The 17,415-nt window shown below is 43.0% G+C and overlaps 1 protein-coding gene across 5 annotated transcripts in view; it reads left to right on the top strand.

Annotated features, from left to right (window-relative positions):
- Positions 1-17,415, top strand: part of LOC125447481 (cAMP-specific 3',5'-cyclic phosphodiesterase 4B-like) — a 421,594-nt gene that overhangs the window by 351,824 nt on the left and 52,355 nt on the right. For all 5 annotated transcript variants that reach the window (XM_059639794.1, XM_059639792.1, XM_059639793.1 and 2 more), the window contains 3 exons: positions 3,694-3,730; positions 10,941-11,011; positions 17,119-17,162. In XM_059639794.1, the coding sequence (XP_059495777.1) occupies positions 3,694-3,730; positions 10,941-11,011; positions 17,119-17,162 (152 nt within the window). The remainder of the gene's footprint in view (positions 1-3,693; positions 3,731-10,940; positions 11,012-17,118; positions 17,163-17,415) is intronic.

Below are 17,415 nucleotides of genomic sequence, written 5' to 3'. Positions count from 1 at the left end.
TTATAAGAGACAGGTGTTCCACTCCATTAGGCTGCCTGTGGCAATTCACAGTTCGAAAACACTTTCTTTATAATATGATCAATGTTCTGACAAGGAGTCTGCACCATTCAAGAGATTCCTAAACATGTACATCCTATACCATCATATGTGGGTTTTTAATTTTGGGTTATATGGAGCTATAGGATTTTTCTTACTTCCCCGGCATAAAGATAACATTTGTTCAGTTTTCTGCAGCCCAGGTCGAACTAAATATTGACTGAAACCTTTGAGCTGTTGACTCTGGTGAAGCCCTCCGCTCATATGATATGTATCTGCCTGTATATGTGACACCTGGCAGTTTTCAGACCTCTAAGCATCATGCACTGAGTGCAGACAGGGAAAACAAGGCACTATTACTATCACTTTGTAACTTCTGGGTATAACCTGATTGACTTCTCCATCCTGTGATAATCCAGGAAAGTCTCAGAGCTTGTTTACATTGGGTTCCTGCCCAGATGTACCTCAGGTAGTCAACACAAAATTGTCAGGTAATATTGGCAAGAGCACCACAAATGCAGGAACTACAGGAAACAGGAAAGATGCAAGTGATGCAGAAAGTGACAGGGAAAAGGAGCACAGAAGACACAGGAACTAGAGGAAACAGGGCAGATACAGAGAATCAGGGAACATAAACATCGATGTAGGAGCTACAGGCATCAGACAGATACAGGAGATACAGAGACAGACAAGGCAGGGGACCATTAGCAGATATAGGAGCCGCAGGTAATAGGGAAGATACAGGTGATACATAGAGACTGGGCAGAGGAATATAGCAGATATAGGAGCTAAACTGAATATACAGATACAGAGTCACACAGGGAACAGGAACAAAACAGATACAGGGGCTACCGGAAACAGGATAGTTACAGGAGATACAAAGAGTCAGGGAACAGGAACACAGCAGATACAAGAAGTGCAGGAAATACAAATTATCATTTAAATCAGACTCCTCCCTCTCACCTTCAGTGTTGTAGTGAGCAGAGTGCATTGACGTGAATGTGTCCTCATATATCAAGCTTCTTTACTTTGGTGTCAACAAGTAAATCTCTGACTCTTTCTGCAAGTCTTTCCTCCACTTGTCTATCTCCCTCACTATCGTATTCGCTTCCCCTATGCCATCTTACTTCATCTTACACTATTTCTCTCCTTCTGCCTGTAACAGTTTGCGATTGTGTAACACCTTTAACAAAGTAGAAAATCCCAGGGTACTGCAGACAGATGTCCTCAAATTTTATCTCTCTTTCTTTCTAACTCAGTCCAACTCTCGTTCTGTTGATAACCCATGACCTATGTTTTTGCCCACAAGTCAAATGACCATACCACAATCCTCAACTCAATGAACTTTGGCTTTTAAAAATAACTACTCAGACATTAGATTTTCAATTTCTGGGGGTGGGCTCGATCTGAAGTTGGGGCGGGGAGCCCCAAAAGTAGAGAGGAGGAAGCCAGTTGTGGTATGAGGCTTTATAGAAGTCCTAGCCTGAGGATCTGGCACTGTGTCCAAAAAGATTGTATAAACCATAAAACATCTCAATTTTTCCCATTATGGAGACCCTAGGGCTTATGTCAACTAAGTATGATAGCAAACAGTGCTTGTTTTAACTTGCAGATAGACTGTTCAAAGAGTTAAGGAGCAGAACATTAAAATGCTTTGACAGTCTGATAGTTCCCTTTCACAGCTCTTTTTCATAGACTTTCTTGTGAGTTTTGACAGTTTGACAGGTCTGTCAGTAGTTCCATTTAACTTGACAGTTAATGAGTTTATTCCATTTTTAAACAAACAATGAAGTGTACTTTTGAAAATCTAAATGGCACCATACTTTTCCCACAAAGGTATCAGGAACAATATCTGAAGGGTATCCCAGTTTCCAAAGAAGTGGACAAAGTTCTGATCTGCTTTTACCAGGCCTACACTGTTAATTTAAATGAAGACCTGTCTCTATGAACCAGACATGTGCAAATCTTGGTCCATAACCCAACATGAAAATGGGAAATGTCATTTACCAGTGTCAGCATGGTTTCATGAAGGGCAAGTCATGCTTGCCAAAGTTGCTGGAGCACTCCATGCTTGCTGGAGTTCTTTGAGGATGTAACCAGCAAGGTGGATAGTGACGGTCTGGAGGATCTGTATATCTAGACTTCCAGAAGGCATTTTACAAGGTGCTGCATAAAAGACTGATCCAACAGGATAGATCCCAGGGATTAAGAGTAGACTGTTAGCTTGGATAGAGAACTGGCTGATGGCAAAAGGCTGAGGGTTACGAATAAATGGGCCCTTCTCTGTATGGCAATTTATAACAAGTGGGTGCTGCAGGGTTGAGCTCTCAGATCACAACTATTTACAACTTGTAAAATTATCTGTGAGCAGGGACAAAGCAACATTTATTAACACAACAAAATTTGCAGAAGGTACTGGAATAAGTGGGAAACCAGGCTGTGATGAGGCAATAAAGAGTTTACAGATGGATATTGATAGGCTTGGAGAATGACCCAGAATCTGGCAGATGAAGTTTAATGTGGATAAGTGCACTGTCATCCATTTTGACTAGAAAAATAGAAGGGCAAATTATTATTTAAATGAGAAGCAGATTCAAAGTGTGTCAGTGCAGAGGAATCTGGGTGTCTTTGTGCATGAATCAAAGATAGTGGGTATGCAGGTGCAGCATATAATAAGAAAGGCAAGTGGAATCCTGGCAATTATTGTAAAAGGTGACAAAGTGTGGGGCTGGATAAACACAGCAGGCCAAGCGGCATCTTAGGAGCACCCTGCTGTGTTCATCCAGGGTGAACTTTGTTATCTTTGATAACTTTGTTATCTTGGATTCTCCAGCATTTGCAATTCCCATCATCTCTGATCACAATTATTGTAAAAGGACTGGATTATAAAAGTTAAGAAGTGTTGTTACAATTATATAAGACATTGGTGAGACCACAGCTGGAGATTTACATCCAGTTTTGGTCTCTTTACTTGAAGAAGGATGTGGTGGCACTGGAGGCAGTTCGAAGGAGGTTCACCAGATTGATTCCAGTGATGAAAGGGCAATTGTACAAGAGGTGGTTGAATAGCTTGGGCTTGTACTCGCTTGAGTTCAGAAGAGTGGGTGGGCGGGGGAGCGGTGATCTGATAGAGGTATATGAAATGCTAAAGGAGATTGATAATTTGGACATTGAACAGATGTTCCTCCATGTGGGACAATCTCAAACAAGAAGTCATAGATTTGGAGTGAGAGAAGGTAGGTTCAAAACTGTGATAAGGAGAAACTACTTCTCTCAGACGGTTGTGAATCTGTGGAACTCCCTTGCCCAGAGTGTAGCAGAGTCAGAATTAATCATCAGATTCAAGAAAGAAATAAACATGTTTCTGATGGAAAGCGGGATAAAGGGCTATGGGGAATGGGCATGAGAGTGGGATTGCAACCAGGTTAAATTCAAGCATGATCACGTTAAATGGCAGAGCTGGCTCATTGGGGTGAATTGCCTAATCCCACTTCAATGTTCTTATAAAAATTGGAAATGTTTTCAAGGGCTGGCACTTCCAATTTTTGACCAGCTCTATCAAGAAATACAGGTTTTAATCTCTGCCCTCCGTAGGGATGTTTTGGTTTTTAGTCCACCTGTTGGTCCATGTTGTGAAATCATGTGTTTTTCTTTCAGACATACTGAGGACCTCATCGTCACTCCTTTTGCTCAGGTGAGTTAAACTAGGCTCATTCTTACAATCTGTCTGTTGTTTTCTCTGTCTCTTATTGTGGTGCCATAATGTTCTTAAGAAAATCGCAAATGAAATTAGAATCTACTGCAGTGTATTTGAAGAGGTCTTATTGTAAATCACTCAGTGGGGCAGTGATTCAGACAGTAGCTTCACCTGTGGCACCTGGGGTCATATGGAGCCTAGACAGGATGATGTTCTTCTCTGTCTGCTGAATGTATGGATCATAGATTGAATGATTTTGATCTTTCTGAATTGTTTTCCAGTGGAATGGGGTCATTGGCAGGACAAATTACCCCCAACATTCACAAATTTGCAAGTCTTTGAATTGCTTGCTTTGAGAACTGGGAAATCACAGATGTGTACAATACAGAAGAAGGCTATTTAGTCCCTTCATTGAGGTAGCAGAGTCATTTGAGACTCCATTCTAGTGACTCTCTTAAGGACTTGACATAATTTGTAAAAGTGCAGTGCCCAAAATTGGACACAGTCTTCCAATAGGCTTCCAACCAGTGTTTTAAAACACATTTAGCACAATTTATTAATTTTATACTCATTGCCTCTGTGTATAAATCAAAGGAAGCTGCATGCTTTTTAACTTCTTGACTTGTCCTGGTACCTTCAAAAATGTATATATGTAACTACATCTCTCTGTTGTTGCATCTGTTTAAAATTGCACCATTAAATATATATTGGCACTCTTTAATCTTCCTTCCAAAATACATATTGTCACAATTCTGAATGGTAAGTTTCAGCAGCCACACTTAGTATACTTCACACATGGAAGCACAGAAAACAGGAGCAGGAGTAGGCCAATTTGCCCTTTGAGTCTGCTCTGCCATTTAATATGATCACAGCTGATCATCCAACTCTGTCCCCTGTTCCCACTTTCCCTCCTACATACCCTTTGATCCCTTTAGCTTTAAGAACTACATACACGTCCTTCTTGAAAATATTCAAAGTTTCGGCCTCAACCACTTTCTGTGGCCGAGAATTCCACAGGCTTTCCGTTCTCTGTGTGAAGAATTGTCTCCTCAACTCAGTCCTAAATGGCTTACTCTATATCTGAAGACTGTGACTTCTGGTTCTGGGCTCCAGACTCCCCTTCCTGTACTTTTTATAGGTTTCTATGCGGTCCTGCCTCTTTATTCTAAACTCCAATGAACATAATCCTAACCAATCCATCTCTCTTCATACATCAGTCCTGTCATCCCAGGACGTAGTCTGGTAAACCTTTGTTGCACCCCTAGCTAGCCAGAATCTCCTCCTCCAGATGAAGTGACCTAAAGTTGCACTGGGGCCTTACACATGGGTCTCACAACGTCCTCGTGAAATTTTCCATCCACCTCTTTGTTTACCACATTTGTGAGTGTTGAGTCATCTGAAAACTTTACAGTTAAGGTTCTGTATACCCAAGTTCAGCTCACTAATAAAGATCAAAAGGAGCCGTGTCTCTAATATTGGCCCCTGGGGAACAAAATTGTATATGTCTGAAATCATGTGTTCAGTATTATTCCTCAGCTTTCTGTCCCTTAGCCAAATGTGCATCCATGCTGTCATTTCCTCTTTAATCCCATGGGCTTCAATTTTGCTGATGAGTCTATTACTCAATACTTTGTCAAACACTTCTGAAAATCTGTGTATAAAATGGCTGACTTATTTATTAATGTATATTTTTCAAAGCAAAAATTAATTTTGTCCATATTCTGGTCTCTAGTCATTTATCTACCACTGGCTTTAAGATGATTGGCCTGAAGTTGCTAGTTCTATTCTATATCCCCTTTTTTAAACAACATTTGCAATCCGGCAGTTCTCTGGCATGACTTCAGTTTCCAAGAAGGATTGAAAGATAGTTGGTCAAATCTTACTCTTCCCAGTAACTGAGGTTGGATCCATTTGGGTCGGGTGACTTGTCTACTTTGAACTGCTGCCAACGTGTTTAAATACCTCCTCTACTTTTATCAAATCAAATTTCTTCACCCTTTTCCAACTCCTGCACTGTGATGTTGCAGACAGATGCAAAGTATTCATCCAGTCCTCAACCATTCTCTCCGCCTCCAAAAGAAGATACACCCTTTCTTTAACTAGACTTATGTTCAGGAAAGAGTTTAAAGTTAGCTTCTGTTCTCTGCTAGTCTTGTCTCATTCATTCTTCTTAGCCTCTTTCTTTCCATTTCCAGTTCTCTTGAAATTCAATCATTCCGATGTATAATTTTTCAACTTCCATATGTTATTAAACTCCCTCCACTGTATCCATTGCTCACAATGTGGTCTCCTCAATATCAGGGGGACCAAACGCAGGGACCGGTTTGTGAAGCACCTGCGCTCTGCCCGCACCAACCAACCTGATCTTCCTGTTGCCATCCACTTTAACTCCCCTTCCCACTCCCCTGGTGACATGACCATCCTTGGCCTCCTCCACTGCCAGAGTGAGGCCAAATGCAAATTGCAGGAACAACTTCTCATATTTCACCTTGGGAGCTTACAGCCTAATGGCCTGATTATTGACTTCACTGACTTCAAAATCTCTCCTCCCCCAACCTGCCATCTTCCAACTAAGCAATCTGCTTCACCCTTCCTACTGACCAACCACAATTCACCCATCTCCATCTCACCTACCCTTGCCCCTTCCCCGCCCCACTCCCACCCTCCTCCCTCTATGTATTTCTGGGCTTCCATCCCCCTCCCCGAAGAAGGATTCCGACCTGAAACATTGACTTTACTGCTCCTTGGATACTGTTTGACCGGCTGTGCTTTTCCAGCTCCACATTTATTGGCTCTAGTTTCCAGCATCTGCAATCCTCACTGTCTCCTCCTTCTCTTCCTGTTGCTTGTTAATCTCTTTGTCTTGAGTCCTCCAGGGTACTGTAGCTTTTGATTTGCTTCCTTTTCTCCTCTTAGATGTATTTAATTTGTACCTAAATCATTTCCGATTCGAAGCCTTCTTATTGCATATTTATTGCTCTACCTTTTAATCTTTGATGCCTTAGATACCTTATGAATGAAATTAGCCCTCCTCTACATCAATATCTTCATCTTTTAATATTCCTTGTCTGTTTCCACGACAACACTAACCTCACTAATATTATCACAGCAGCACTGGGTTGTTAACAGTCAAAGGCTGTTTACATGTTGAGTCGGCTTGAACTCGCCAAATAAGCCAATCACTTTGTGCCACACGCCCACTTTCTTCCTTTTGGCCTGCACATTACTCCTTTTCAGACAGCAATCCGATTTCTTCTTGAATACCTTCATTAAACTGGCCTCCACCACACTGTCAGACAGTGGAGTCCAGATCCTAACCACATGAGTGAACCCACCTCCACCCGCCTTTTAGGTACTGCATTCCCAACTAAAAATTCCAAAGATATGTGCCCCATGGAAAGGACAGGCAGATGGGTAGGGGGAATGGTTGCCTTGTTGGTGAGAAATTAATAGCAAGAAGTGATATAGGGTCAGAAGTTACACACAGGCCTCCTAGCAATAGTCAGGATGTGGGGCAGAATGTCAGTCAGGAGGTAGAAAAGACATGTAAGAAAGACTTTATTACAATAATCATGGGGGACTTCAAAATGCAAGTGGACTGAGAAAATCAGGTCGGTAACCGATCTGAAGAAAAGGAATTTGTGGAATGTCTATGAGATGAGTTTTTTGGAACTGCTTGTGATAGAACGTACTAGGGAACAGGCAATTCTGGATTTGGTAATGTGGAATGAGGCAGACTGGATTAGGGAGCTGAAGGTGAAGGATCCATAGAGGGCAGTGACCATAATATGGTAGAACTCACCTTACAGTTTGAGAGGGAGAAGCTGGATTCAGATGTAACAGTCTTACAATTGAAGGTAACTACAGAAACATGAGGGAGGAGCTAGCCAGAGTTGATTGGAAGGTGAGCCTATCAAGGAAGACAGTGGAGCGGCAGTGGCAGGAGTTTCTGGGGGTAACTCGGGAGACATCGCAGAAATACATCCCTAGGAAGAAAAATCACACTGAGGGGAAGATTAGGATGTCTTGGCTGACAAGGGAAGTCAGGGACAGCATAAAAGCAAAAGAAAAAGCATATGATGTGGTGAAAGTTGGGGGAAGGTAGAGGGTTGGGAAGCCTTTAATAACCAGCAGAGGACAACTAGAAAAACAGTGTGGTTGGGGTGGGGCGGTGGGGAGTTGTTGGTGGAGGTTAAATGTGAGGATAAGTTAGCTCATAATATTAAAGAAGGTTGCAAGAGGTTTTTTAGATGGAGAAAAGGTAAGAAAGAGGCAGCAGTGGACATTGGACCCCTGGAAAATGAGGCTGGAGAAGTCAAAATGGGGAACAAAGACATAGGAAGAACTGAATAGGTACTTTGCATCAGTTCTCATAGTGAAGCAACAGCAAACCAGAACTTTCAAGAAAGTCAGGAGGCAGAGGTGAGTGTGGTGGCCATCACTAAGGAGAAGGTGCTGGAGAAGATGAAGGGTCTGAAAGTGGATAATTACCTGGACCAGATGGACTGCCCCCTAGAGTACTGACGGAGATAGCTGAGGAGATTGTAGAGGTATTAATGCTGACCTTTCAGGAATCACTGAAGTCAGGGAGGATCTAGAGAACTGGAAAGTAGCTAATGTAACATCCCTGTTTAAGAAGGGAGGGCAGCGGAAGATGGGAATTTATGGGCCAGTTAGCCTGACTTTGGATGTTAGTAAGATTTTAGAGTCCGTTATTAAGAATGAGATTGGGGAGTACTTGGAAGTGCATTATAAAATAGGGCTGAGCCAGCACAGGCTTGTCAAGGGGCGACCATTCCTAATAAATCTGGTAGACTTCCTTCAGGAGGTAACGAGCAGGTTAAACAAGGTTAGACGAGCAGAAGAGCCAGTGGACATGATCAATTTGGATTTCCAGAAGGCTCTTTACAAGGTGCCACACAGGACTCAGCCAACGGTGTTAGGGGCAAGGTACTGGTATCAGCAGTGTATTGGCTGACTGGCAGAAGACAGAGAAAATGGGGATAAAGGAGTCTTTCTAAGGTTGGCAGCTGGTGACTAGTGGAGTTCCTCAGTGGTCAGTGCTGGGACCGCAACTATTCATGTTGTACATTAATAATCTGGATGAAGGAGGGCATTTTTGCTAAGTTTGCAGATGACATAAATATTGATGGAGGGGCAGGGCATACTGAAGAAGCGGAGAGACTGCAGAAGGAGTTGGGCAGGCTAGGAGAGTGGGCAAAGAAGTGGCAGATGGAAAACTATGTGAGAAAGTGTGAGGTTATGCACTTTGGTAAGAAGCATAGTGTATCTTCTAAATGGGGAACATTCAGAAATCTGAAGCACAGAGAGAATTAGGAGTCCTAGTTGAGGATTTCCTCAAAATTAACATGCAGGTTCAGTTGGCAGTTGAGAAGGCTAATGCAATGTTCACATTCTTTTCAAGAGGGCTGGAAGACAAGATGTTCTGCTGAGGCTGTATAAGGCTCTGGTCAGACCACTCTTGGAATATTGTGAGCAGTTTTGAACCCCATATCTCAGCAAGGATGTGCTGACTTTGGAGGGGGTCCAGAGCATGTTCACAAGAATCATCCTGGGAATGAAGGGCTTGAGGAGCAGTTGAGATGTCTGAATCTGTGGTCAGTAGAGTTTAGAAGAATGAGGGGCACTTCATTGAAACGTACAGAATAGAGAGAGGCTTGGATAGAGTGGACACGGATAAAATGTTTCTTCTAATAGGAGAGTCTGGGACCCAAGGGCTGTGAATGAATGGTCGACCTTTGAGACCTGAGATGAGGTGAGTTTTTTTCAACCAGAGGCTTAGTAAAACTGTTGAACTCATTGCTGCAGAGGGCTACAGATGCCAAGTTATTGAGTGTATTTAAGACAGAGTTAGATAGATTCTTGATTAGAAAGGGAATCAGAGGTTGTGGGGGGAAGGCGGGAGAATGGTTTTGATGGAATGGCAGAACAGACTCAGTGGGCTAAGTGTCTTAATTCTGCTTCTATATCTTATACTTGAACCACTTGAGTAACCATGCCTCCATCACAGTGTCTCAGGCAAAATTGGGAGAGATGATGGCCTAGTGGTATTGTCACTGGACTATTGATCCAGAGCTCCAGATAATGTTTTGGGGATGTGTGTTCGAATCTAGAATTAAGAGTCTAATGATGGCCATTAAACAATTAGCGATTGTCAGAAAACCCATCTGGTTCACTGATGTTCTTTAGTGAAGGAAACTGCCATCCTTACCTGGTCTGGCCTACATGTGACTCCAGACCCACAGCAATGTGGTTGACTCTTAACTGCCTTCTGGGCAATTAGGGATGGACAGTAAATGCTGCCTGGCCACCAAAACCCTCATCCCATGAGTGAATAAATAAGAAGTCATATTACTATTGCTCTTTAAGCCAATCATCTAAAATCTGTGATGAAAGCAAAATAAGGCAGAGGCTGGAGATCAGAAATAAAAACAGAAATTGCTGGAGAAACTCATCACATCTGACAGCATCTGTGGAGAGAGTCCAGTGTAACATTTCTTCAGAACATCCTAATGCAATACTCCAATATTTCATACAAGTTTAATATAACTTAATTGCTATAATAGCTCATGCTCTGAACCCACCTACTACTTTTAACGATTTCTGTGCATATATTCCCAGATGTCTCTGCTGTTGCACGCCTTTAGAACTGTATTGCTTGTTATATATTGCATCTCTACATTTCTCCTGCAAGACAAAGCACTTCATACTTGTCTGCATTCTGTTTTATTTGCTAATTGTCCATCCACCCTGCCAGCGCGTTTTGTGAAGCTCTGTACGAACCTTCTCACAGCTCAGGATGCCTTCAAAATTTCATATCATCCACAAAAAATAGAATTTCTGCTTAAATTTTAAAAGGTATCAATATGAATTTCAGAAGTTACCGATCTCTTTACATTTTGCTGTCTTTTTTCCCAGTCTATATTAGGGTAATTGAAGTTTTCAGTTATCATACTAATATATTTTATTTGTAATTAGAAAACACCCCAGTGGTTTAAAAAGGGTGCTGAGCTGAACTTGGAGTGAAAACATATCACTGGGAAAATGTGGAAGGAGCTTGTTTCTGTATCTAACCCTGTGCTGTTCCTATCCTGGGAGTGTTTGAGGAGGGAGCTTTACTCTGTATGTATCCTGAACTGTGTGTGCCATATGTCACTTGCGTTATCTCTTTCTATTTTCCTCTCAGATCCTGGCGAGTTTGCGCAGTGTGAGGAACAACTTCACTGTTCTAGCCAACACCCAAGGACCCCCGAATAAGTGAGTACCAGGCATCTCCTGCATTCAGCCAATCACAGCCCAGGGTGTGGACCGTCCTCACTAATTCTGTGATTCACTGAGGGGAATCCATGAGAATGTCGTAGAACTACGCTTGTGATTGGGTGCTAAGTCACAGGCTTCAATGATTCTACAACATACAGGTGGCCATTCAGCTGGGTTTGACCATACCGGTGCTTGTACTCCAAACCATTTTTAGTTGTAATAAGCTGTTCCACACTGCTGTCAGATTTCCTATTCTCATCTCCCCTGTGTGTCCTTCAAAACTACCCCCACTGCTGTCGTTAACCACGTCCTGTGGCACCAAGTTCCACGTTCTCATCCCCCTCATGTTGTACATTTCAATATTGGCTACAGTTCAAAAGCATGTCTTTGGTTATAAAGCATTTTGGAACATCCCATATCGTGAAAAGTGTTACACAAATGAAAGTCTTTTTCTCCTTCTTAAAAAGAATTCCTCCTCAATTCTTTATTCCATCTGTTACTGACTATTGCCCAGAGGACAGTTAAGAGTTAACCACCTTTCTGTGGGTCTGGAGTCATGTGTAAGTCAAATGAGGTTCAAATCCTACCATGGGAGATGGTGAAATTTGAACTCCATAAAAATCTGGAATTAAGAATCAAATGATGACCAGGAATTTATTGTTGATTGTCGAAAAAACCCATCTGGTTCCTTTATGAAGCAAACTTCTTTTCTTACCTAGTCTGGACTACATGTGACTTCAGACCCACAGAAATGTGAGTGACTCTTAGCTGCCCACTGGGCAATTAGGCATGGGTAAAATCATAGAGTCCCACAGCACGGCGACAGGCCCTTCGGCCCAAACTGGTCCATGCCGACCAACATGTCCATCCACACTAACCCCATTTCCCTGCACTTGACCCGTATACTTCTAAATCTTTCCTATCCATGTATTCATCCAAATGCCTTTTAATGTTGTTAATGTACCTGCCTCAAGAACTTCCAGTGGCAGCTCATTCCAGATGCGTGCCACCCTCTGTTTAAAAATATTGCCCCTCCGCTTCCCATGTATTCTTTTTCCTCTTGCCTTAAACTGATACCCTCTAGTCCTCAATTCCCCAACCCTGCGAAAAAGACTGAGTGCACTCACCCTATCCATGCCTCTCGTGATTTTATACACTTCTATAAGATTACCCCTCAGTCTCCTATACTCTAAAGAAAAAAGTCCTAGCTTATCCAATCTCTCCCTATAACTCAGTCTGTTGACTCCTGGCTGGGCTGAGGGATGGCAAATGGAGTTTAATGCAGACCAGTGTGAGGTGATGCACTTTGGTAGGAGTAACCGGAAGGCAAAGTACTGGGCTAATGGTAGGATTCTTAGCAGTGTAGGTGAGCAGAGAGATCTCGCTGTCCATGTACACACATCCTTGGAAGTTGCCACCCAGGTTGACAGGGCTGTTAAGAAGGCATAGAGTGTTTTAGCTTTTATTAATAGAGGGATCAAGTTCCGGAACCAAGAGGTTACGCTGCAGCTGTACAAAACTCTGGTGTGGCTGCACTTGGAGTATTGTGTACAGTTCTGGTCACTGCATTACAAGAAGGATGTGGAAGCTTCCGAAAGGGTGCAGAGGAGATTTACTAGGATGTTGCCTGGTATGGAGGGAAGGTCTTACGAGGAAAGGCTGAGGGACTTGAGGCTGTTTTCGTTAGAGAGAAGGTGACTTAATTGAGACATATAAAATAATCAGAGGGTTAGATAGGGTGGATAGGGAGAGCCTTTTTCCTAGGATGGTGACAGCGAGCACGAGAGGGCATAGCTTTAAATTGAGGGGTGAAAGATATAGGACAAAATGGTTTCTTTACTCAGAGAGTAGTAAGGGAATGGAACGCTTTGCCTGCAACGGTAGTAGATTCGCCAACTTTAGGTACATTTAAGTCGTCATTGGATAAGCATATGGATGTACATGGAATAGTGTAGGTTAGATGGGCTTCAGGTTGGTATGACAGGTCGGCATAACATCGAGGGCCAAAGGGCCTGTACTGTGCTGTAATGTTCTATGTTCTAACATCCTTGTAAATTTCTTCTGCACGCTTTCCAGTTTAATAACATCCTTCCTATAGCAAGGTAACGAAAACTGAACACAGTATTCCTAAGTGCGGCTTCACCAATGTCCTGTACAACTGCAACGTAACTTCCTAATGTCCATGCTCAGTGCGTTGACCAATGAAGGCCAGTGTGCCGACAGGCTTCTTCATTGCCCTGTCTACCTGCGACCCAACTTTCAGAGAACCGTGCACCTGGACTCCAAGGTCCCTCTGTTCCACTACGTTGCTTAAGGCTGTACCATTCACCATGAAACTCCTACCTTGATTTGACTTTACAAAATGCAACACTTCACACTTATCTATATTAAACCCCACATGCTATTTCTTAGCCCACATCCCCAGCTGATCAAGATCCTGCTGCAATTTCTGATAATCTTCCTCACTGTCCACAATATCACCTATATTAGTGTCATCCTACTTACTAATCATGCCTTGTACACTCCTATCCAAATCAGTGATATAGATAACAAACAGCAATGGGCCCAGCACTGACCCTGTAGCACACCACTAGTCACAGGCCTCCTGTCCTACAAACACTCTTCTGCTATTACCCTCTGCTTCCTACAATCAAGCCAATTGTGTATCCAATTTTCCAGCTCTCCCTGGATTCCATATGATCTAACCTCCCAGAGCAGCCTACGATGTGGAACCTTATCAAAGACCTTACTGAAATCCGTATCGACTATGCCTATCACCCTGCCCTTATCAACATCCCCAGTCAGTTCATCAAAAAACTCTAACAAATTAATGAGGCATGATCTCCCATGCACGAAGCCGTGCTGACTATTCCTAATCAAACCCTGTCTTCCCAAATACATGTACAGCTTATCCTTCTGAATCTTTTTAAGTAACTTACCTACCACAGACGTTGAGCTTACTGGTCTATAATTCCCAGGTTTTTGTTTGCAGCCCTTCTTGACTAAGGGCACAACATTCGCTACCTTTCAGTCTTCTGGGACTTCAGTCGTGGCTAATAACGCAACTACATCAGCAAGGGCCCCCGCAATTTCTTCTCTCGCCTCTTGCAGGTTTCTTGGATATATGTGGTAAGGGCCAGGAGATTTATCCACTTTCATACATTCTGATACTTCCAACACCTCGTCTGTGATATGGACTGTCCCCAGCATATCGCCACTAACTTCCCCAGTTCCCAAGACTTCAGTCTTTCTCTACAGTAAACACAGGAGAAATATTCATTAAGGACCTCGCCCATCCCCAACAATTCCACACATACATGTCCACTTTGGTTCTTGAGGGGTCCTATTCTCTCTCTAGTCATTCTATTTCCTTTAATACCCCTAAAGAATCTCTTTGGACTCGCCCTGATTTTCTCAGCCAAAGCTATCTTGTGTACCCTTTTCGCCGTCCTGATTTCCTTCTTCAGTAATCACCCGTATCCCCTATATACCTTCAGGGATTCCCTTGATCCCAGCTGCCTCTACCTGAGCCATGCTTTCTCCTTTTTTCTGGTCAAAGCCTCAATATCTCTTGTTATCCAGGGTTCCCTACTCCTGCCAACCTTGTCCTTCACCCTCACAGGAACATATAAACTTTGAACTCTAGCTATAACACTTTTAAAAGCCTCCCACCTGTCTGAGGTCCCTTTTCCTGCAGATAAACTACTCCATTACCCTGCGTACTCCTGTCTAATTCCATCAAAATTCACCTTGCCCCAATTTAGAACTTGTACCTGTGGACCAGTTTTGGCCTTCTCCTTCTCTTATTTCTTAGCTCCACCCACAAAGCCTCAATGGATGATCCCTCAGTTATTTCATTTCTTTCTACTACTATGATACTCTCCATAATCAAAAATGTAAACCCCTCCCCTCTTTCCTCCACCTCTGTCCCACCTGAAATACCTGTACCCTGGCACATTAAGCTGGCCCTCCCTTAGCCATGTTTCTGTAATGGCTATAATATCCCAGCTTCACGTACCTATCCACACCCTGACTTCACCGACCTTCCCTGTTAGCCCTCTTGCATTGAAATAGATGCATCTAATCCAACATGCATTCCTCGCTCCCTGTCGTGAACCAGCCTGACATGTCTCTTCAAGTTGTTGCTATTTCTGAATACTGTATCTCCTTCCAGCCTCACACTTGCCTTCCCGCTGTTGAGGATTCCCACCCCCTCCCCCCGCCAATCCAGTTTAAACCCTCCTTTGAAGCACTAGCAAATCTGCCCACCAGGATATTAGTTGCCCCTCCAGTTCAGGTGCAACCCATCCGTCTTCAACAGGCTACTTCCGCCCTAGAAAAGATTCCAATGATCCAGCAACCTGAATCCCTGACCCTGCATCAGTTCTTTAGCTTCGCATTCATCTGCCATATCATCCTGTTCTTACTCTCACTAAATGCTAGCCTAGTCAGTGACACCCTCATCCCATGAATGAATTAAAATATTAATATTAATGCCCCGTTGTTCTCACAAGTGGAAATAGTTTCCCTGCATTCTTTCTACTGAAGAGTCATAATTTTAAAGATTCCAATCAAGCTTTCCCTTGGGCACCTTTTCACCAGATTACCCTCAGCTTGTTCAGGAAACGTCGGTTGTTACTGATTAATCTGAGTTAGGAGCTGGAAAATGAACTTGGTGACTCCTGGTCCCCTTGCACAAGCACATGCTTGTTTCCAGTCTCCACAGGATTTTCTCAACCTCCTGATATTATCTTAATTGACATTGGCAGCAGCCCAAAAAGAAACAATGGGAATGCCTGATACTGGGAAGATGAGCTGAGCTCCTACCAGTGAATCCCCAGTTCACCCCCGCTGGAAAATTCTGATCATTCCTTGGAGAAACCCAGTAGATCATCTGAGGGGGAATTGGGGTGGATTTTCAGTAAGTTATTTTGGGTGGGGTTATGGGTTAGTTGCTTTGAGTAATCTGCTTGACTGATGGAGAAACCCTGAAGTTATAACCTCTCACTCTACTCCCCCAGGGGGTTGTGGTATTACTGCTTCCTGAACCCCACTAAAGGCCTGTATCAGTCTGCAGTGACAATGTGCTGCACACACAGAGCCCTGAATTTTTGCAGAGTTGAAATGACTCTGGAGCTACTTAAAAACAGCAAATAGGAGCCAATTTCAGAATTCCTGGCCCTATTCCCACTGCCTCCAATTTTTGGTGGTGCAGTGTAAGGATATGCATCCCCAACATGAACAGCACCGTGGCAGGTGTACGTATCTCCTCGTCTCCAGCAATTTCTGCTGTGTCAAGTCAGCTTGTCCATGGCTTGTGGCTCATGGCCTCTCAGCTGTGAACCGGCCTGCATCTGTGATCCTTTTGGAAGGTATGTTGAAAAGAACTAAATCATGCTGTTTCTACACGAAGAATAGCTTACTAAGATCTTGCAAGAATGTCAAAGTAAAGTCAGAAATTCACTCCAGTCATTAAAATAGAATCTCCTGCCAACCTATACTTTGATTAGTCATGGCTCATTGTACATGCATTTCTGTGATCCCTTTTGTCAATGTTTCAGTGTTTATTTGGATAGGATTGAGAAGTATGGAATGTTTAACATATCTATTATTAATTATTAACAGTTTGCCTGACACTTTTATAGGGTTGGAGGAACTGTAGCTTTCTTAAAAAAAGTCATCAGATTTCTTTTCTAAACTTCCACACTTGCGATTATTATTATGCTTCCCCCCTCTGCCCCCAGCCATCACCATCACTACCAAATAAGGGAAACATCCTCACTCAAACTACCCACCTCATTAACCAGATTCTGCCCCAGTTACTGCAGAGCCAGCACATAGAAGTACATTTGGAGGATAACTGAAAATATTATAGGTACACTGTAAACTCTGGGGCACTCAGTCACTTAATCTTTCAAAAAGTGCAATAATAGTACAGTCCCGATATCAAATCAAGTATGTGTGCGTGCGTGTATACACTTCAATGTATACTCACCTGTGTGCTGTCTGTGTGTATCCTGTCTGTGTGTATCCTGCAAGCAGTTATCTTGTCTGTATCGCAGGCCTCTTTGACTGTTCGCTTGTTTTTCTGTTTTTCTCCACAGGAGGTCACCAGCAGGACCACAGCCTGCACTGTGCACCCTGTCAGGTAATTAAACCTCTTCTACACAGCAAGGAAATGAAAGAACTGCTTGTTAATGTAGCTGCTGTTACATGGAAGGAGGAGCTCACAATCATTGCAGCTGCAGCAGTTTAGGAGTCCGTAGCATCTGGTTTCAAACCTCTGCAAACAAGGCCCAGAACATGTGGATGATGCAGTTCCAGAATCTCAAAGTTTACAGCACAGAAAGCGATTGCCTGGCCACCAATCTGTGCCAGCTGAAAAACATGTCCCAGCCTAA

The sequence above is a fragment of the Stegostoma tigrinum genome, chromosome 35 (assembly GCF_030684315.1).
Source record: "Stegostoma tigrinum isolate sSteTig4 chromosome 35, sSteTig4.hap1, whole genome shotgun sequence".
NCBI classification, from domain to species: Eukaryota; Metazoa; Chordata; class Chondrichthyes; order Orectolobiformes; family Stegostomatidae; genus Stegostoma; species Stegostoma tigrinum.
The sequence above is the reverse complement of the archived record's forward strand: the minus strand, read 5'-3'. Positions and strand labels throughout refer to the sequence as shown.